Source organism: Anolis carolinensis, chromosome 1, assembly GCF_035594765.1.
Source record: "Anolis carolinensis isolate JA03-04 chromosome 1, rAnoCar3.1.pri, whole genome shotgun sequence".
Lineage (NCBI taxonomy): Eukaryota > Metazoa > Chordata > Lepidosauria > Squamata > Dactyloidae > Anolis > Anolis carolinensis.
Window position 1 is genome coordinate 290,506,506 of NC_085841.1, and position 23,234 is coordinate 290,529,739.

Sequence of the window (23,234 nt, forward strand, 5' to 3'; positions counted from 1 at the left end):
TATCCATAAACAACCACAACAGTTTCCCGTACTGAAAACAGTCCCTGCTTCTTAGGTTCCTTCTACACTGCCATATAAAATCTAGATTATCTGCTTTGATAATCTGGATTATATGGCAGTGTAGAGGGGGCCTTAGAATTCGGTGCCAGATGGTATTGATGTTGCCATTCTGAGACAGGTACTGAATAATTATAAGCACAAAATTACCAGTCTCAAAATTCCACATAAGATGGAGCTATGGCCAGTAGAATAGTATCAGGCTGTTGTATCTATGCAGTTTGAATTTAATCCAAATACCAATTTGGAATCTAAATGAACACTGAGCCTAATGCTGTGCACATTTGAGTAGACATTACATAAGCTTGTTCCCAGAAAGAGCCGCAAGGTGCTGACTGAGGGAAATGCTAATTGGTTGCTTGACATTGTTAATCTAAATTCAAAGATGTAGTCTGGAATATCATTATGTAAAGAGATCTTGGAACACCTTTGAGTCTAACTGAAAGAAAGAAGTTGGTACCATAAGCTTTCGTAGACAAAAGTTTATGCTGTCCAGTTCTTAATCTCAGGTACAGTAGTCTTGGTTATCCGAGATAATGGGGCGGGCCCAATCTTGGATAACCGAACTCCCTGGATAACAGGGAGGCCCAGATTAGAGAAGCCCCAGTGCATGCTTGCTGCCTAGTAACATGCACCGGGGCCTCCCAAAACGGCTGCCAGGAGCTGGGCGAAGGGAAAAGGCACTCTTTTCAGGGATGGATGGGAGTTTTTCAAAAGTGAAATACTCAAGGCACAAATGCAAACAGTGCCAACAAAGAAAAAAAATATGACAAGTGTGAAGAAGCCAGAATGGATGTCCAAAGAACTTCTAACCAGGCTAAGACTAAAAAGAGACATGCACAAGAAGTGGAAAAGGGGAGAAATCACCAAAGACGAATTCAAACGTATAGCCAACCCCTGTAGGGAAAAGGCTAAAGTGCAAAATGAGCTCAGGCTTGCCAGGGACATTAAAAACAACAAAAAAGGCTTTTTTGCTTATGTTGGTAGAAAAAGGAAGAACAAGGAAGCAATAGGGCCTCTGCGAAGAGAAGATGGGGTGATGGTGACAGGGGACAGAGAAAAGGCAAAACTACTGAATGCCTTCTTTGCCTTGGTCTTCTCATAAAAAGAAAGCTGTCTTCAACTTCAGCAACATGGAGTGGACAAAGGATTGGGGGAAATCCAACCCCAAATAGGGAAACAGGTTGATTAGTAATATCTGGCCACTCTAAACGAATTCAAGTCCCCAGGGCCAGATCAACTACATCCAAGAGTATTGAGGGAACTAGCGGAAGTTATTTCGGAACCATTGGCAATCATCTTTGAGAGTTCTTGGAGAACGGGAGAAGTGCCAGCAGATTGGAGGGAGGCAAATATGGTCCTTATCTTCAAGAAGGGAAAAAAGGATGACCCAAACAATTACCGTCCGGTCAGCCTCACGTCGATAGTAGGCAAGATTCTGGAAAAGATCATTAAGGAAGTGGTTTGCGAACACTTAGAAACAAATGCGGTCATTGCTGATAGTCAACATGGATTTATCAAAAACAAGTCATGCCAGACTAATCTGATCTCCTTTTTCAAGAGTTACAAGCTGGGTAGATACAGGGAATGCCGTGGATGTAGCATACCTGGATTTCAGTAAGGCCTTCGACAAGGTCCCCCATGACCTTTTGGGAAACTAGTAAAATGTGGGCTAGACAAAACTAGTTAGATGGATCTGTAATTGGCTAAGTGAACGAACCCAAAGGGTGCTCACCAATGCTTCCTCTTCATCCTGGAAAGAAGTGACAAATGGAGTGCCGCAAGATTCTGTCCTGGGCCCGGTTCTGTTTAATATCTTTATTAATGACTCAGATGAAGGGCTAGAAGGCATGATTATCAAGTTTGCAGATGACACCAAACTGGGAGGGATAGCCAATACTCCAGAAGACAGGAGCAGAATCCAAAACAAAATTAACAAAATGAAGTTCAACAGGGACAAATGCAAAATACTCCACTTAGGCAGAAAAAATGAAATGCAAAAATACAGAATAGGGGATGCCTGGCTCGACAGCAGTACATGTTAAAAAGATCTTGGACTCCTCGTGGACAACAAGTTAAACAGGAGCCAACAGTGTGAAGCGGCAGCTAAAAAGGCCAATGAGATTTTGGTCTGCATAAATAGGGGTATAGTGTCTTGATCCGGGGAAGTCATGCTATCCCTCTATTCTGCCTTGGTCAGGCCACACCTGGAATACTTCTGGGCACCACAGTTGAAGGGAGATGTTGACAAGCTGGAATGTGTCCAGAGGAGGGTGACTAAAAGCCCTATGAGGAGCAGCTTAAGGAGCTGGGCATGTTTAGCCTGCAGAAGAGAAGGCTGAGAGGAGACATGATAGCCATGTATAAATAATATGTGAGGGGAAGTCATAGGGAGGAGGGAGCAAGCTTGTTTTCTGCTGCTCTGGAGACTAGAATGCGGAATAATGGTTTTAAGTTGCAGGAAAGGAGATTCCACCTGAACATCAGGAAGAACTTCCTCACTGTGAGGGCTGTTCGACAGTGGAACTCTCTCCCCCGGACTGTGGTGGAGGCTCCTTCATTAGAGGCTTTTAAGCAGAGGCTGGATGGCCATCTGTCGGGGGTGCTTTGAATGCAATTTCCTGCTTCTTGGCAGAGGGTTGGACTGGATGGCCCATGAGGTCTCTTCCAACTCTATGATTCTAAGAGTGCACCAGGACTTAATTCTAGGGCCCCTTCTACACTGCCAGATAATCCAGGTTATCAAAGAAGAAAATCCACATTATCTGATTTGAACTGGATTATCTTAGTCTAAAGTGCCATACAATCCAGTTCAACGCAGATAATGTAGATTTTATACAGCTGTGCAGAAGTGGCCGAAGAGAGCTTATATAATGACTTGCCTTTCTTGGTTAATGTCACTAAGGGCCCTTCCACACAGCCATATAACCCAGAATATCATGGCAGATAATCCACAATATCTGCTTTGAACTACATTATCTGAGTCCATACTGCCAGATAATCCAGTTCAATGTGGATTTCATATAGCTGTGTGGAAGGGGCCTTAGTCTTATAATTAGTCTGAAAAGTGTTAAATACAGCAGGGTCTCGCTTATCCGTCATAAACGGGTGGGCAGAATGACGTATAAGCAAAACTGACGGATAACAGGGTGGGTACTCACTCGCCCACCCTCCCTCCCTCGCCCACCCTCCCTCACTTACCAGGCCGGGTCCCAGCAGCGGCGATGGCAGCACCAGGATCTGACAGGGTGAGTAAGTGAGAGAGCAAGCGAGCAAGGCTCCTTTGCTCACCCGCCTCCGACCTTCAGCTCCTTCATCACACCGGGGCCCGGGCTGGCGAAGGAGCGAGTGAGCGAGCAAGGGCCTTTCCCGCCCTCCTTCACTCACCCACTCTCTGTCCCTCGCTCACTCTCCTGGCTGGGTTCCGGCAGCACCGGGACCTGGCGGGGTGAGTGAGTGAGAGAGACAGTGAGGGAGGACATTTGCCTCGGATACAATGGAGTGTCAGATAAGTGGAAGTCAGATAAGCAGGACTCTACTGTACTTAGATTTACAGGAGCTTTTGCTACCCTCTTCTTTCTTTCCCTCTTCCTCTCAGGCTGGATCTACACTACCATATAATCAAGTTCAAAGCAGATTAATATGGATTTTATATAGCAGTGTAGATGGGGCCTCAAAGACATAGTCCTGTCAGTCTAGAGACCCTTCCACTCAGCTGAATAAAATCCCACATTATCAGCTTTGAACTGGACTATATGGCAGTGTGGACTCTGTTAACCCGGTTCAAAACAGATATTGTGGGATTTTCTGCCTTGATATTCTGGGTTATATGGCTGTGTAGAAGGGCCCTCAGACTCCAGTCGTGGTGCTTCCCAGCTTTTTCTCTCTCACCAATGCTACAAGGGCCCTTCCACACAGCCATATAACCCAGAAAATCAAGGCAGAAAATCCCACAATATCCACTTTAAACTGGGTTATCTGAGACCACGCTACCATATATTCCAGTTCAAAGCAGAAAATGTGGGATTTTATTCAGATGGCATCTTTGAAGTTACTGGCTTGACCTTGATGGAGCTTGGGGGCAGCGACGGCCGACAGGGAGCTCTGGCGTGGACTGGTCCATGAGGTCATGAAGAGTCGGAAATGACTGTGCGATTGAAGAAGTGTGGAAGGTGCCAAGGAGAGCTTCCTCTCAGGCCCCTTCTACACTGCCATATAACCCAGAATATCAAGGAAGAAAATCTCACATCTACTTTGAACTGGGATATCTGAGTCTACATTGCCATATAACCTTTTTGAAAACAGATAATGTAATACGCAGACATTGTAATTATGTATTTGTGTGGTTGTAATTCTGTGGTTTTTATCGTTTCAGATTTATGTATTATCTATATGCGGTTCTTAGCTGTTATTTTGTTGGCCGACTCGAGTCCCTTCGGAGAGATGGTAGAAATAAAATTTATTATTATTATTATTAATGTGGGATTTTATTCAGCTGTGTGGAAGGGTCTCGCGCCTACACTGTATATAATCCGGTTCAAAGCAGACAATCTGGATTTTTATAGGGCAGTCTAAGGGTCCTTCTGTGGCCCCTGGTGGCACAGTGTGTTACAGCGCTGAGCTTCTGAACTTGCAGACCAAAACGTCACAGGTTCGAATCCTGGGAGCAGAATGAGCACCCGCTGTTAGCTCCAGCTTCTGCCAACCTAGCAGTTCAAAAACATGCAAATGTTGAGTAGATCAATAGATACTGCTACAGCGGGAAGGTAATGGCGCTCCATGCAGTCATACCAGCCACATGACCTTGGAGGTGTCTACAGACAACGCCGGCTCTTCATCTTAGAAATGGAGATGATCACCAAACCCCGAGTCAGAAATGACTGGACTGAACATCAGGGGAAACCTATACCTTTACTAAGGGTCCTTTCATACAGCCCTATATCCCAGAATATCAAGGTAGAATTTTTTTTCAATATTTGCATTGAACTGGGTTATCTCCGTTGACACTCTGATAATGTGGGATTTTCTGCCTTGAGATTCTGGGATATGCTGCTGCTGTTGCTAAACAGTCATCTCCGACTCTTCGTGACCTCATGGACCAGTCCACGCCAGAGCTCCCTGTCGGCCGTCACCACCCCCAGTTCCTTCAAGGTCAAGCCAGTCACTTCAAGGATACCATCCATCCATCTTGCCCTTGGTCGGCTTCTCTTCCTTTTTCTTTCCATTTTCCCCAGCATCGTGATTTTTTCCAAGCTTTCCTGTCTCCTCATGATGTGGCCAAAATACTTCAGCTTTGCCTCTAATATCCTTCCCTCCAGTGAGCAGCCGGGCATTATTTCCTGGAGGATGGACTGGTTGGATCTTCTTGCAGTCCAAGGCACTCTCAGGATTTTCTTCCAGCACCAGAGTTCAAAAGCGTCTATCTTCCTTCGCTCAGCCTTCCTTATGGTCCAGCTCACGCATCCAGAGGTCACTATGGGGAATACCATTGCTTTGACTATGCGGACCTTGGTTGCCAGTGTGATGTCTCTGCTCTTCACTATTTTGTCAAGGTTGGCCATTGCTCTCCTCCCAAGAAGTAGACATCTTCTGATTTCTTGGCTGCAGTGATCTTCGTGCCTAGAAATATAAAGTCTGTCACTGCCTCCACGTTTTCTCCTTCTATTTGCCAATTATCAATAGGTGTAGTTGCCATGATCTTGGTTTTCTTGACGTTTAACTGCAACCCAGCTTTTCTGGGATATAGAGCCCTATATCCCAGAAAAGGGCCCTCTGCTAGCGCCAAAGGTGGCCACAAGCCTCCTTTGCACGTGGTCCCTCCCTGTATTCTGGAGGTGGCAAAGGTGGCGCGTTTCCACGGCAGGGAAGATGCCGCTTTCTCTTGGGCCGCAGGTCAGGCGGAGGGAGGGAGGGAGGGAGGCTCCATGCCCGGCTGCTGGCGGGGGAGTCTTTCGAGGGCGCATCCGCCTGTCCCCTGAGCTGCCCAGGAGCCCCGAGCCCTCCTCCCCGTCCCCTTCCTCTTCCTCTTCCCGGGGAAGGCGCGTGCCAGCCTCCCTCCCTCGCGGGAGCCCTTTCCCACCCCACCTGATGACGCGCCGTGATGCAAAACAGGAAACGGGATCTTGGGAGAGGCGGAAATTGCAGCAGCACCAGCAGAAGCAGGAGCAGGAAAGCTCGGAAGCGCCCGGCGCCGGAGGAGAAAGAGGCGGAGAAGGAGGCGCCGCTGCTGCCGCCGCCGCCTCTGCAACCGGGAAGAAAGTGAGTGACAAGGAGAGGGGGGGGGGGGGAGGCAGGAGCGGGGCTTCCCCCGAAGCAGGCGGGCGAGGGTCTCCCTCCTCCGGGGTCTCTGCCTGACCTCTGGAGGAGGGGGAGGAGGAGGGGCGTCCAGGGCGCCGCACCTGGAGCCAGGCGCCAGGGCGGGAGTGGGCGTTGATGCGTGGCACATGGCAGCCGTGGGGCTGGAGTGGGCTCTCCGGCTTTGGGAGGCTCTTTGTTCTCTCCCGGAGGCTCCAAGGGGCGTGCGCGGCTCTGGGAAGGAGCCAGACACCGGAGGAGCGCTGCCTCGCCTCCTCTCCTCTCCCTTCCCACTGCTGCTCCTCTCCTTTCCGCTCGTTTCCTCCCCACACCGCCCCTTTTCACCCCTCTCCTCTGCTCTCCTCCCCTCTCCTCATCTGGCGGTGCAACTATACCAGGCCTGGGCAAACCTCGGCCCTCCGGGTGTTTTGGACTTCAGCGCCCACAATTCCTAACAGCCTGCTGGCTGCATGGCTGCCCATGCCTGAACTATAGCAGTGGTTTTCAACCTGTGGGTCCCCAGATGTTTTGGCCTACAGCCCCCAGAAATTCCAACCACTTTACCAGCTGTTAGGATTTCTGGGAGTTGAAGGCCAGAACATCTGGGGACCCACAGGTTGAGAACCATTGCTGTAGAATGAATGCGGCTTCCCACCACTTCAACCACCATGGCTCAATGCTATGGGAGGTGAAGTCTAATTTGGCACCAACACCCTTTGGCAGGTGACACTCAAGACCAAGCATGAGTAAACACTTTAGGTGTTTTGGACTTCAACTCCCCCAATTCCTAACAGCCGGTAGGAACACGAGAGATCCTCTCACTTCTGCAGGAGTGTGCCATATACTGTGCAGCTGTGGACAAGTCTACATAGGGACCACCAAGCGCAGCAGACACAAATCAAGGAACACGAAAGACACTGCAGACTAACTCAACAAGAGAAGTCCGCCATAGCAGAGCACTTGATGAACCAACCTGGACACTGCATATTATTTGAGAACACAGAAATGCTGGACCACTCTAACAACCACCATGTCAGGCTACACAGAAAAGCCATTGAAATCCATAAGCATGTGGGCAATTTCATCAGAAAGGAGGAAACCATGAAAAGGAACAAAATCTGGCTAACAGTATTTTTAAAACCCTCTAAAATCAGGACAGTAAATAAAGAACAACACTCAGAAAACAGGGGAATTCCAGACATGAAACAATCAGGGCCAGCTAACACCGCCCAAGAAAGGATTCCCCCAGGTAGGAATCAGCCAGGCCTTGAAGCTGCAAGGCCATTAAATGCTAATCAAGGTGATTAATTGCAATATTCACACTTGTCTCCAGCAAACAAGAGTTCTTTCTTCCACCCTGGACCTTCCACAGATATAAAACCTCCCATGTTTAGTTTCCAACAGACCTCACAACCTCTGAGGATGTCTGTCATAGATATGGACAAAATGTCAGGAGATAATCCTTCTGGAACATGGCCATATAGCCCAGAAAAGTTATAGAAACCCAGCTGGCAGGCTGTTAGAAATTGTGGCAGTTGAAGTCCAAAACACCTGGAGGGCTGAAGTTTGCCCATGCCTGATCAAGAACTACCACTCCCATGATTGCATAGCAGGGAGCCATGGCAGTTGAAGTGGTGTCAAGCTGCAATCATTCTGCAGGCAGCCTGGGACTCTCATCCATCAGGGAAGCGGTGGCTTGACTCTTGCCCCCTCCTGCTCGCTCTTCCTCTCCCTGTGGCAGAAGATGATTTGATGGGATGTGTTCCCCTTCTTTCACCTGGCATCCCGCTGAATGGTTTAGGAGGAACAGGAAACAAACAGGGTTTGTTCTTAAACTGAATTTGTTTGTAAGTTGGAGCAAAAAATATAAATCTTTTTGCTTTGGATAGCATAGGGAAGGGTTTACACCCTTGTGGTGTTTGTTTTGCTGTAAGAAGGTTTCATATCACTTTGTGGCCCTATGATCATTGGATTTTGAAAAATTACCTGGTTGTGGAAACAAGGATTGGTGATAAAACTTCCATGCACACTTTCCCCCCATGATAATTCTTCCAAGTGTGAATTTTCCTTCCTAGGGATAGATTTCTCTCACTTCCTATTGTCTCACCCCATTCTTAATTGTGAATCATTTATAAGTTGGATATTTGTAACTTGGGGTCTGTCTGTATCTGGAAAAGAGAGCTGGATAGCACCTTCATCTCTGAAGACCTACTCTGTAGGTGTTGGGCACTTCCACTTTGACTGGGAGTACATCTACACTGTAGCAGCACCAGCACCAGAAGTAGGAAAAGGAAAGCTCGGAAGCACCTGGCACCAGAGGAGAAGAAGGAGACAGTGACAGAAGTGCCACTGTTGCTCTGCTGCTGCTGTGTTCTACATTGTAGAATTAATCCAGTTTGACCCCACTTTAACTGCCATGACTGAATGGTATGGAATCCTTGGAGTTGTAGTTTTACAACACCTTCTCTGCCAGAAAATGCTGGTGCCTCACCATACTATAACTCCTATGATTCCATAGTATTGTGGGAGGCCAGTTAAAATGATGTCAAATTACATTAATTCTACAGTGTAGATACACCTTGGGATACAGTTAGCACATATAAAGAGTTTCTAGGTGTGCACAGGTATACTATGACAGAAAGGTGTGATAAGACTTTTTTACTGTGCATCTAAAATGTTTATGGACACTTCTTGACAGCACTTCCGTGTACACGTTTGCCACCAGATTACAGCATATAGTACAATGGAGGCTAGTTGTGGAAACATCTATGATCTTGGACATGCAAGATAATTTAGTGCTTCTGAATGTGGATATTGGTGATACGCATCTTTGAACAACTGCCTGGAGTGCCATGTTGCTTCCGTGAAATTTTGGTGCAAGGGTTACATGTATCAAATCACCCCTTCATAATGTGGGAACCTGTTCTTGGAAAGGAGTCAGGAGAGCTAGTTTTTTGCACTGGAAGTAGAAGCTCTTGTCTGGAAATGAATCATACTGCTGAGCTATTTTGTTGCCTCTGATTCAGTAAGTGGCACATAATATCACTCATGAGTTGTTGCTGGAGGCAGAATTTTGATTCCTTCAGGCAGAAATATGCCTGCCTCTGGACTATCTAACATACTTAAATATGTAAATAAAATATAAAATATTGTTGTTCATTACTATTAAGTTGACTAAGTTATGACAGCCTTGTGATTTACAGACCTCCAAGACACACAGTCTTACTCAGGTCTTGCAAACTCATTCTACTCAGAATTTGAGAATTTGCAATACAATATAAAGCATCAGGAGAGGTGAGAAAAATATGGGTTTCCTGGTGTTGTTGGGTAGCACCCCACACTCTCATATATGGCAGCTGCCAGAGTGTAGCCACATTTGGAAAACTACTTTGGCACTCCAATATGAGAAATGAAATTGTTCAAAATGAAGATGTTTAATGGAGGAAATAATTTAAGATGTGTTGTTGATGGCTTTCATGGCCGGAATCACAGGGTTGTTATATGTTTTCTGGGCTGTATGGCCATGTTCCAGAATAATTCTCTCCTGACGTTTCTCCCACATCTATGGCAGGCATCCTCAGAGGTTGTGAGGATGCCTGCCATAGATGTGGGTGAAACGTCAGGAGAGAATGCTTCTGGAACATGGCCATACAGCCCGGAAAACATACAACAACCCAATTTAAGATGTGGCCATTTCTCATTATTTAGCTGTTTAGCATGGACATCTATGGAGACTATACTTTCTTTTCTGTCCTGCTCCATGACTTTGTAGGATTTGCTTCTTCTTCCTAACTCTGTACATTATTTATTCATAATTGTTTAGATGCAACATCATCTTGTTTTCCACTCTTGCTTACAGTGGTTCTGCTTGATTGTATTTGAACTAACAAAGGTCTTATATATTTTGTAATAATATAAATATATAAAATCAACAGACAGTTTCAGGCAGACATACTGCATTGTTCCCCATGACCAAACTGTGGTTTAGTGATCAGGGATGTTTTGCAATTCTCCATGCTGTTGTGCTGGCATTCCTCAGTGATTTCCCCTCAGTTTTGGAGATTAGTGTTAAGTCTGCTTTTCCATTTTTTTGCTAGGAGTTTTGGTTCCAAACCACAGTTCAAAAGCATGATCAAAAGGAAATTTGCAAAATGCATTTTGGGCCAGCTATGCTTCACAAAAATGTTGCTGCTAGCACAATGCCGACCAAAGACTTGCTCTCTTTATAAAAAGTGGGGGAAAATATTCATGCAAAAGGGGAGAGGGAGGAGCATATGGTTTAATGGTTTGTCAGTGCTGAAGCTCTGAACTGAACTTATTTGCCAGGAAAGTTTATACAGTCAGTTATTGTAGTTTGACTGAGCACCCTATTTATTCCTTTAGTAATTTAATTGCAGCTCACTAGGCTTATTGGTGCTTTCCTGTTGATAGAAGAAACTTCAGTCCCTCAATTTCTGGTACGGTATGAAAAACTGCATTCATGGCTTAAAGTAGTGGTGAGACTCATGTGGTCCTACAGATATTGTTAAACCCCAGCATGGCTAGGGTTGGTGAAACTTTCAGTCTGATAACACCTGCATTTCCACATCATTTCCACCCCATCATTAGAGATCTTCTTTAGGTCAGGTATGGCAAAATGGTTAAGAGTATAGAATAATGCACACTGGATGCATTTGTCAAGCACACTAGATAAATTTGGGCCAGTCGTGCTTTCTCTTTTGCTCAGCCTAATTTAATTTAATTTGTAAGGGAAACATAGGGGGAAGGGTCATGCACACAACCCTGAGTCCATTGAAAGAAAATCCAGATTATTTCTAGATATAGGTTTACTAATAGGTTGTTAAACTACTTGGGGAGGGCTTTTGTACCCACCAGAGCCTTAAGATCCCCAAGGAAGGGCTTTTTCTTGGTCCCATCACTGTCATGGGCCTGTTTAGTGAGGACACATTTCAGTGACTGGTTACAAGCTGTGGCATTCCCTACCATGGCAACCTAAAGTGGCTCCATCTTTGGCGCCTATTGTTGGCAGACAAATACTTTTTTATTCACACAGGTATTTAATGATTAATCTTTATAGGTAATCTTTATAGGCATGTGCTGCATTATTAACTTTATTTTTCTGTTTTTAAATAATTTTACACTTCTAATGCAATTTTTAATATGATAATTTTTTCATGATGGTTTATTTTTTTAATTGGGTTTTTTGGTTCTATCTTATTCAAGCCCTGTTGCAGGCCCACGTGAGTCCTATACTGGGTGAAAGACGGGATATAAAATTGATTAAACAAAAGTTTGGTTTTGGTTTTGTTTGCTTAATAGGGGAAGGAGATTTCTGGACAAATATAGCAGAATTCTCTCTTGCAGTATGGACTTTCATTAGACAAGGGTGAGCAGTCATTGTGGGTCTGGGGGTCAGTTTTCTGCAACGATACTCTGGCAGCACAGATGGTCAAATATCGAAGAAAGAAAACAGACTAACATGAGAAGGAACTAGATATCAATTTCTAGTTTTGAAAAGAAAGGTGTGTTAATATTTAACAGTGCAATGTTTTCAAAAAGGTAGATCCTGTCTGATCTTGAAAGCTAAACAGGACAGGTTAGTGCTTGGATGAGGGGCCATCAAGGATCACCAAGCGTCGTAGGCTATATTTCAAAGGAAGGAACTGGCAAAACCACCTCTGAACATTCCTTGCCTAAGAAATGTTACGAAATGCATGGGGTTGCCATAAGTCCAGAGGTGACTTGAAAGCACAAGCACAATTTTAAAACTTGCAGTCTTTTAAAAAGATGAATCACCACTCCTTGAGACTTTGAAGAGAGACAGTTTACCCTCAGGGAACAGAGACAGAAAAAGGTTGGTCCAGAAATCTGGAGAGGCTAAGAGCTGCAAGAACAGCATTTAGTGGTTGCATGCAGGCCCAGGGCGGACGTTGGCCACCCCACCCTCAGCATCCATTATGCATCTGAAGGAGACTGTCTGTGAAAGAGTTTCTGTGAAATAATCTGAGTTGACTTGCTACACCGTTTCGCACATTCTGACCTTGCAGTATAGATTCTGCACAACATGCTTCCTTCTTTGTTGTAGGCTGGATGAACTTTGTTTTTGTTTTTAAACAACTTTTGGTTTGCTGCTGAATAAGTAGGATGAAGTATCCAGACTCTTGGGTTGTCAGAGTTCCCACTCCCTGACTCTGTGGCTTTTCTTCCCCCCCTGCCGAAATTTCTGTGTGAGTCAACAAGTCACATGGATCAAAATGGATAACATTTCTCTCCAGCCTAGTTTGAAAGAAATCAGCACTAACACTGTCCACTGGAAAACTAGGAACGTTTTAACTGGAATGGAAAATCTGGTAAAGTGCTAAAGTTGGTGCAAAGGTTTAGAAGGCGAGAGATGCCAAAGTGCTGCATAGATGATCATATGGTCTATCTGACCCTCTCATTTGTCAGAGGTGGAGCATGTGTGGTCTTCTAAGAGTCCATCCACACAATGCGAGTATAGCTCTGTGTTTCTTCTTTAACTGCCACATTTAGGGAGTGGTATTTTAAATGTTCATCCAGAAAGCTCCAGTGTCTAACCAGACTATAAATCCCAGGATTCCATAGACTGCAACTATGGCAGTAAAAGTGAAACAATAGTGATGTAAATGTGTGATGTGAATGGGCCCTATGTGTTGGACAGCAGCTTCCATTAGCCCTAGTTTCCATAGCAGAATGGTGAGGGATGATGTAAAGTATACGTTCCCTGCATTTAGATCTCTGAACATTTGTTGAATTTTAGATAGCTGCACTGTAATCCTGAGCATGTTTGCCTTGAATGTAATAGAATTTATTAAATGTGTTTGTGTGAAAATATTAGGGATTTATTTTTGAGCTTTATGGAGATAGGATGGTCTTCCCACTGCCTGTGGGGAAGCAAGGAATTTTGCCAGATTTAGCCATATGTTTTTACTTAATGTAGTGTCAACTTTTATCTCATCTGAAGCACATATACAGAAAATATGTGAAGAAGAGCATATGCTGACTTACTTTTTAGTAACCCTTTATCCTAACTATTTTGGTTTATAGCAATATTTATTGTAATTTTGTCAGTGTGGAGAGCTGACTTGGCTAAGTGGTCCATCCCATAAAGCACTGTCCCTGAACAGAACTGTTTCTATAGCTTGGAACGTGTTTCAAATGAATGAATGAAACACATGCATATGCATGTGGACTCTTAACCAGAGTGAACTTCCTTCTTTCCTTTGAAATTATGCCAGTAACTATTTTTGGTTCTCAAATAATGGCAAGAGGATTTAAAAAACACGTGGAGCCAGTTAAACTGGTCATAACTAGTGGATATTTCAGATTTGTATTTTATTAAGACTGGCTTTATTTAAAGTTCAAATTTTATGTGATTTTTCTAATATGTTGTAGTGTTTTTATCACATAAGCAACCTTGGCAAAAGTCAATTCCAAAGTCAGCTAAAATCTTTTTTAAATTAATCTGGAATTGACAATCTGGGGGTCTCTAGAGTTTTTGGACTACCATCTCTTATAATTCCTCAACATTGATTATGTTGCCCCAGGTTTATACCTAAACAGAAAATATATAATCACTGCCATTGTTAATAGAATGTAATCCTAGTGAGACTCGGTGACCAAGTTCTCATTACATTAATGGGCACAGGTTGGAATCCAAATAAAAGCAGCCCTAGACTATTTTGTAAAGCTATGTATAAATCATTGATGTTTAGAGCCAGTGTAATGTAATGGTTTGAGTATTGAATTATGACTCTGGAGACTAGGGTTCAAATCTCTGCCAAGCCATAGAAACCCACTGGGTGACTTTGGGCAAGTCACTCTCTCAGCATCAGAGGAAGGGGAAGTCAAACTTTCCTCTGAACAAATGTTGCCAAGAACTCCACCATAAATCAAAAACTAAGGAGGCATGGGCTGCAAACCACGCCAGACAACAACATCAGAGGAGGTGACACCAATATTACTGTCTATAAAAATTGTGCAGTGTTGTAGCAGAAATTCTCTAGTTTTTTAAAAAAATATTCCTGTAGTTCAGTATCACCTCAAAAGTATTTTTAAATGACCTAATTTACATGTACAGAATCAATATACAGTAGAGTCTCACTTATCCAACATAAACGGGCCGGCAGAATGTTGGATAAGCAAATATGTTGGATAATAAGGAGGCATTAAGGAAAAGCCTATTAAACATCAAATTAGGTTATGATTTTACAAATTAAGCACCAAAACATCATGTTATACAACAAATTTGACAGAAAAAGTAGTTCAATACACAGTAATGCTATGTAGTAATTAATGTATTTCCGAATTTAGCACCAAAATATCACGATATATTGAAACCATTGTCTACAAAAATGCGTTGGATAATCCAGAACGTTGGATAAGTGAGACTCTACTATACTTCAAAATCTAAAGCTATATGCCGATTTACTTTTAGAAACTTCTAATGCACATGCGCTCTGGTTGGAGGAATTGCCCAATTACAGTGATACATTGAATCACATTGTTTTATCTGCAAGCATACACTGTTGTTTTTGTTGTTGCTGTTTTATAGTTGCTGATTTTGTCAAAATTTTTAACTACAATATTGTTGTCTGATCTTGTAAGGGAGGAGGTCCATCGGGGTGACACCAGGACTTACTCCACTGGTTGGAAATGACTTTTGAAGGTGCACAACACCAATACTGATGTTTGTTCTGATATTTCAGATGTGGAAGGCAACTGCAGGCCACAGCATATCTGTCAACCAGGATGATGGCGCTGATGACTGGGAGACAGATCCTGACTTTGTGGTATAGTTGTAAACTGTATTTTAAGTAATTGGGAAAGCAGTGTTACTATTAGTGTTAATTCTAAACGTAATTGGAGATACATAAGTAATTTGGGGCTTGTTAAGTCAAACTTCAAAGCTATGGGGCAAGGACTGCATGTGTACGCACCCAGTAATACATATATTCAGTGTTGGGTTTTGTCAGTGATGAGCATGACTTGCCGAAGAAGGTGTGATGTTAATATAAAATTAAGCCAAGTTTGATAGTATCAAAAGGAAAGGGATTGATAACTTGGAGGGAGATAGAAAGGTGGGACTTGATTCAAAGAGTCCTTTATTTCCGAGCTTTCGTGATTCAGCTGTTGTCTCCATGTAACCTTTTCCCCATTATGTATTTTATAGAATGATGTGAGTGAAAAGGAACAGCGTTGGGGAGCTAAAACTGTGCAAGGATCTGGTCACCAAGAACACATCAAGTAAGTCATTTCTTTCATTGCTTTGAAATTGTGACTAGATGTTGATCCAGTAATAATTATGGAACATTTTCCATTCACTAGAACAATGCAAGCCTATGTTTAACTATAATGGATTTGATGTTTTAAACAAGATATTCTCACCAGGGACAAAAATATTTGGTTAAATAAGGAATCTCATTATCTTTAAGTGCAGGTAGATGCACAGCTAATATTCCTTTTTGGACAAGGCTAAGGGAGAATTTACTTATGGGAGAATGCTTTGCTATGAGAAGGAACAATTTGATGATCTTGCCATTCATTCCTGAATTTTTACTTGTGACTGTTAGTGCGCAACTATTTTTTCTTTGTTCAGCCAGGATTTCATGGTTAAAGGCAGGATTGCTTCCTAGACCTATCCTAAAAACCTGGAGATTGAACCTGTTCATGCAAAACACTTTCTCTCCCCGTGGGCTCTTTCTTTTCCTTGATTGAGATGAAAAAACAGTGCTAGCTCTTACCTTGTTGTAAATTACAGGTCTTCAAGTTTTCTGCCCCAAGCACTGGACATGGTAGTGATTTCTAATTCCCTGTCAAGAGTTTAACTTAACTTGAAGCAGTGGCATGTCAAAAACATAGTAGTCAATAATCAAAAGAGCATGTAGCGTACATTTCTGTAATAGAGTTTTAGGACTCTAAAAGCATTAAACATGGTTGCTTGGACTAAGTGTTGAGCAGAAATGTTTGAGAATCTGATCCAGTTGTAGAACCAGTTTTCCTTCTGCGCCTTTTTCAGCTGCTGTTTGCTTCAAAATTTAGCTTGGAAAAGTTTGTGGCAGTTATTTTCTCTGAAGGGCATGTTAAAATACACAAAAACACATGCATTGTGAATTTTTCAGTTACATTGATGATGACACATCTAGTTTAGAAAATGCTCTGCATTTGGAATCTTACAGTATTTTGTAATATCAGGTGTTTGCTAGCAGAAACAGCACTTAATAGTTAAAGTATTTCTAGCATAGGTGGTGGAAAATGATGCCCTTGTAACTTACTTGTATAATATAAGTCACTAAGTCTACACATCAGGAATATGGGGTCTTGCTTAAGAAAGATGAATTAAGGTCTAAACACACACACATCCAGCCCATATAAGAGAACAGATAGTATAATGGGTTTCAGGCCCTTTAAGATAAATTCAGTCAAGATTATCTTTCTTGTATTCATTTTGATCAAAAGATCATTTTTCCCCCCTGTGTCTTATCATCAATTCTCTTCTTATGCGGATTCATAAAATGTCATAACCAGGAGTAAACAGCCTGGTAGTTTAAAAAAAAGCTGCATCCAGTCCTTGTGTTAGTTTGTCCATGACACTAAACCCAGGTGGGAATCATGCAGCCCTACAGAGATTGTTGGATTGCAACTCCTACCATGTTGACCATGCTGACTAGGACTGATGGGACAAGCAATCCAATAGTGTCTGGAGGGTCACATGATTCCCAGTCCTGTATCTCACATGGTTTAGTGCTGTAAGTATGAATTTACCTCCTCTTCACTCCAGGTTTGTGTGTCATTCATTCTCTTCTGATGAAACCACTTTTAAAAAGCAAGAGAAACTGCTTTATTTTAAAAATAGATATATAATGTATAAAACTTCTAACCATAGTTTGTGAGAATATCTTACTTTAAATAGCCACAGTTTAGAATGACCAGAGTTTATGGTTCAGATATTGTACAAAAGTGCAGCTAATTAAAAATGGAAGCAGAAATTCTCAGTCACTTCACAGCCATGACACGTTAGGAACGAGATTATGAATTTAGCATATAGGCTTTTTCTCAGAATGCTAGAGATACATGTGGTATTTTATTGAATTTGGGCATGGTTTTAATAATTTTCTTTTTTGCAAAATAACTTGAAAAGTTAAAGATAAAATGCCATAGGTAGGATGATACTGGATTAAACTAGTATTTCTGATGGATTTTGTTCATCATTTCCTGTTTTCTTTCAAAAGCATTCATAAGCTGAGAGAGAATGTATTCCAGGAGCACCAGACTCTTAAGGAGAAAGAGCTCCAAACAGGACCAAAGGCTTCCCATGGCTATGGTGGGAAGTTTGGTGTGGAACAAGACCGCATGGACAAAGTGAGTGCAGAAGACTCTCCATGGCTGACCTACTCAGTGTGAGCTTGATGAAGGGGTTATTGTCACATCCGCCACACATGCAAGCCTCCCATCTCTTTTTCCTCTCTTTCCATCAAATGCCTTCTTTTATTTTGGAGATCATGGATTAGTGGAAAATTCAACCTCATCTAATTTGGCAAATCTGTCTAGCCTTTAATTTTGTCTTCTAATTATAGTGATAGTGATAGTAGTGTGTGTCATATGCTATTCTTCCTTCTTTTCTTCTAGGAAAGTGATAGTTACACTAAAAATGTGTGTATGTATATCATAAACCTGTATGAGTGCTCTGTATGTGTCTATGGAAAAGGACTGTATGCCCACATAAGTTCATGTTAGTTAGTTGTAAAGATGTTATAGGACTTGTTCAAATAGTCATTGTTTGAACTGAATTCTGCTTGCTGGAATGCTCTGAATATGCTTTCCTGAGTGCTGTGAACTTCAGAAATGAAATGTATACACATCTGCACAATTGAAGCATAAAGTAGCTGCAAGTACTTTTCAAAATTCCAAAAATAGGGTTTTAAAAAATAATTTGAATTTGACTGTACAAACTAGGATTGCTGCAGAATTCCACAAAGGCGAAAATCCATTCAGAATTTGATGACTTGGTCTGGAGAGCTTTTTCTTCCTTTTATGATGAGTGTCCACCTTAGTCTGTCATGGCTAAAACAAGAAAGAATCTAGTGGAACGTTAAAGACTAGTGCACTTTGTTTGGCATAAGCTTTCATGGACTTCATGGACTGGGGGAAAGTATGCCAAATAAATTTTGCCAATCTGTAAGGTGCCCCGAGATACTTTTGTCCTTTAGGTCTAGTTCAAGAACTTTCCCACTCAGGAACTTTCTCATTGACACTGAGAGGCTTTGAATCAGAATCTTTGACAAATCGTGAAAGTGAATTGTGTAAGATATGAGAAGTACTGCAGCAATCGTGGCGGGCTTGTTTTTACTTCAGTGCAGGGTTGGTGATGGGGAAAAAGTCCCAAATATTTTAATTCTGAATGCAGTATTTGAAAAACTACCTCTTGATTAGAACTGAAACATTTTCAGCTAACAAAACGGTAGTGATTTTTCTAACATGTGCTTTTAAAAAATATGATCTGCTATCTTACTTTATTTAAGCTAGGTGCAATTTAATATTACTGTGCTATAGTCCGATCGGTTTGTTTGTCACAGCTCAGAACTGAAGCCGATCCTATTTCCCTCTTCTTCAATGCTTAGTATAAAAACCACCATGCGGAAATGGTTAACCATGCACTTGAAAAGCTGCTCTTTGATAGTGGATTTATATTTAGTTTCCTTCTCAGTTCTGCCCTGCAGAAATAAGAATGTGCAGCCCAAATGTAGAGGAAGTTGTTAAGCTTGATACAGACATTGTGGAAGAAAGAGTCTCTGTTGGCTTCCTGAGCAGTAGTCACATACCGTAGCACATCACAGTGTATTTGAGAGGTATAATCATTGCCTTAGTGCACTTGGAAATTTGGAAGATGTGTGTCAAGGTTGTTATTCTGACCAAGCTCTGTTGATTGAATTACCAGATAGTAAGACAGGAGTTATGTAAATTTCATTGAATCAAAAATTTTACTCTGCTTAGAACTAGTTAATTGAATTTCAGCTGTGATAAGTAATAGTTGTCTGGAATAAATGAAAATTATAGTAGTTAAGGGATAATCCTTTCCCTCTGCCTTGTTGCATACCCAGCCGACCTATCCACATATTATTATTGTTATTAGTAGTAGTAGTAGTAGTAGTAGTAGTAGTAGTAATTAAAAATCTTTATTTATTGGCTGCCTTATCTCCCCAAGGGGACTCAGTGCAGCTTACAACAATACATAACGCAATGGCAAACATTAAATGCCAGTGAAACATATAACAAATCCAAAAACAGCTTAAATAAACGTGACATAATACATTTAACATATTTAGCATATTAAATGGCAAAATGGAGGACAGTCTCAGCAAAATATAAAGATATACCCCCCATTTATAGGAAAATAAATTGGCTGAAGTTCAGGCAAACACAGCTAACAGATTAGAGCCTTTATATGCCTAAACATTTGAGTATCTTAGTACACAAAGGGGTATATTCCAAAAATAAATGAATTTTTTCTCAGTAATCACAATGACTTTGAACATGCTTGAACCAGTCACAAATTGGAGGTTTGGAGGTTTACAAAGTGACTTCTCAAAGAGTATGTGCACACAGTCTGAAACAAAATGAAAACTTACGAGAAGCCATAGAACTAAAATAGGATTTTGCTCCAACTTTCTATACTATTGAGAATTCAGAACAACATGGCCTTATTATTGACCCCTCTTGGGTGGAAGTACTTAAAAGAACAATTAACACCCTGTTTGCGATTTGCTCGTCATAGTTTTATCTGCACCTTAAGTATATATTGACCTAATAAAGTCCAACTTCAACTTAGGATGTGGAGATTAACGGTGAACAGGTTTATGTATGATATGATAAAAGTTTTTTTTTCCCTTTCAGTCAGCTGTTGGTCATGAATATCAATCTAAGCTTTCCCAGCACTGTTCCCAGGTGGACTCAGTGAAAGGTTTTGGTGGAAAATTTGGTGTACAAGTCGATAGAGTTGACCAGGTAAATGAGCAAGTTACTTCTAACTATTCTAGCTGCTTACTGTGTATGTATGGGATGTACTTGTGAGACCATTGCGTATTCTGCAGCTATGTGTAAATTGTTTTTACAGTTAATTTTCATTATTTTTGTGTGCCTCTTATTAATATTCAGCTGGTGCTCTATTTCTTTTGTATACATTTGATTTTTCAAGACAATAAAGTGAAGCATGGAAATGCTTAATCGGAGAGAAAACCATTAAAAACTTCACAGTGGTACATAGTTGAGTTAAAGAATATGTAGAACCGGTTATATAGGATTGGTTATGCTGCCAACTCAACCATGAGGTTGACTCTAGAGATATGGAACAGCATGTAGCAAAAAATTGGAAGAGCATGCAGCAAAAGCAAATAACTAAGGCTTGTCAGACATTGTGAGATACAGTTCATGCAATGGCTAAGTACTTATCACTTTTTAATGACCACTTTGGATGATTCTTCATTTAGATAAACTATTATGATTTTATGCTTCTCATTCAAAATAATTATTTTCTCCAGTCTGCTGTAGGATTTGAATACCAGGGGAAAACAGAGAAACATGCTTCTCAAAGAGGTAAATGTAGATTGCATGTGGAATCCCTACACCAATATCAGCATGCCTCAATTAAAAGACTATACATTATTTAACTGTGTTTTTGTGATACAGTAGAGTCTCACTTATCCAACATAAACGGGCTGGCAAAATGTTGGATAAGTGAATATGTTGGATAATAAGGAGAGATTAAGAAAAAGCCTATTAAACATCAAAATAGGTTATGATTTTACAAATGAAGCACCAAAACATCATGTTATACAACAAATTTGACAGAAAAAGTAGTTCATTACACATTAATGCTATGTAGTAATTACTGCATTTACGAATTTAGCCCCAAAATATCATGATATATTGAAAACATTGACTACAAAAATGCATGGGATAATCCAGAACGTTGGATAAGTGAGACTCTACTGTAGCTTAATTCCACATTGTAGTGCCTAAGTGCAATTGTTAGTTCTAATTTATGGTGAGCTGAGCCTCTGCCATGAGGTAGATGGTCTTTAGAGTCCTTGTTAACTTCATGGATAAACTAACATCTGTACAGTGACATGTAAGGTTCATTTCACTAGCCTTCTTGTTGAATACTTTTTGCATTTGCTTTGCTGTTTGAATCTGGGGAAAATATAAAGTCAGGGAACAGATTGCAGAAGTGAATTTCTCTCTGTTCCTAACCTGCTTACACACTTCTCTTTTCAGTTGGAGGGGAGATGGGCCACACTTCAATGTTCTTTGTTACCAAATTGTATAACTCTTGTAAGCCCATCTTTCATGGGCCTTACTTTCAGAGTGATGTTCCCCAGCCACTCTTTATTTTGATTTAGTACTGCTGGATTTAACTCCTACCAGTTAGCATATTTTAACCACACTTTAATATTTTGAAAGCATTGTAGTTGAAATAAAACTAAATGCTGTCAGATCTTTCACTTAATGTGATTGTAGGATATGAAGGGTACAACTCTATTATGTAAGAATTTTGAATGTAAATAATATGCAGTGATAATTATAAATTGATCAACAAACCAAAAACTGCTTATGTGTGACCTAAACTTTATTAAAGGAAAAGCTACCACTTGTCTTCCTGTTAAGGATTTTTCTGACTCAACCCCAATTTTCTTGGTTCTCTTGTTCCCAGACTACTCAAGTGGTTTTGGTGGGAAATATGGAGTACAGGCTGACAGGGTAGACAAGAGTGCAGTTGGATTTGATTACCAAGGAAAAACAGAGAAACATGAATCACAGAAAGGTTTGTTGTTGTTTTAAAAATGTATTTTGTAATACACTAGCAATTTTTCTGTTGTTTAAATAGATTTTGTAAAATTGTTTTCATGAAATTCGAGTAGTGTTTGCCTTGTTTTTATTTCATCAGTTAATCTTTAAAGAATGAGATAGTTCTCATGATTTCTTGGCATTAATGATGCTGAAATGGTCACAGACATTTTTGTAAAAATTGTAACAGATAAGAAGAGGGGTCTTTTTAGACTTGTGTTTCAGTAGAGCACTAATAGGGTTTGTGCCAAGTCCAACATTAATCCTGTTTAGAATGGAGACAATGAAATTGTTAGTTTCAACTCACTTGAGTCCTATTGAGCTCCATGCATCCATTGAGTCCCATTGAGCTCCATAGGTAAATCTTGTATGAAGTCTAAATACCTTAAAGGCACCAGTTCCCAGATCTTGGAAGCTAAGTAGGGTATGCCCTGGTTAGTACTTGATTGGGATACTTCCAAAGTATACCAGGTTCTGTAGGCTATATTTCAGAGGCTGGGAATGGCAAACCACCTTAGAGTGTTCCTTGCCTAAGAAAATCCTATAAAATCCACAGGTTTGCCAGAGGTTATCAAGCATATTGAAGGCACACACACAGAGACAAACACACACAAATCTACCATTACCTAAGACTGGCAATTCTCTGCCAAACCATATGTTTTCAGAGGTAACTTGCTCTTGTTTTTGCACTACTGCAGCCACCATTTAAAAACTACATACATTAAGTTTTTTTTTAAAAAAAAGACATTTACATTCCACCTTTTCTCTAAGTGGTTCTAGCCATTTGACGTCAAACTAATAGTTAACAACTAAAAGCATCCTTCTATAGCACTGGTGGGCAATTGTTGCCTTTGGATTGCAATTTCCATAATCCTTCACCACTGGTTATGCTGACAATATCTAGTGCATATGTATAAATATAAAAAGGAACAATTAAAATGGTGAGTAAAACTATGAGATAAGGTCTTTAACTCGATCTAGTCTCTTCTTCCTGCTCATTTCCCAGAGCCATTAGCTAGAAG

General features: G+C 41.3%; 1 protein-coding gene across 2 annotated transcripts in view; it reads left to right on the forward strand.

Moving 5' to 3' along the window:
• The first annotated feature begins 6,158 nt into the window (after positions 1–6,158).
• Positions 6,159–23,234, forward strand: part of cttn (cortactin) — a 40,005-nt gene continuing 22,929 nt past the window's right edge. For both annotated transcript variants that reach the window (XM_008117378.3, XM_008117376.3), the window contains exons 1-7: positions 6,159–6,315; positions 15,078–15,161; positions 15,542–15,615; positions 17,601–17,730; positions 20,263–20,373; positions 20,907–20,961; positions 22,079–22,189. In XM_008117378.3, coding sequence (XP_008115585.3) covers positions 15,078–15,161; positions 15,542–15,615; positions 17,601–17,730; positions 20,263–20,373; positions 20,907–20,961; positions 22,079–22,189 — 565 coding nt within the window. In that variant the 5' untranslated portion in view covers positions 6,159–6,315. The remainder of the gene's footprint in view (positions 6,316–15,077; positions 15,162–15,541; positions 15,616–17,600; positions 17,731–20,262; positions 20,374–20,906; positions 20,962–22,078; positions 22,190–23,234) is intronic.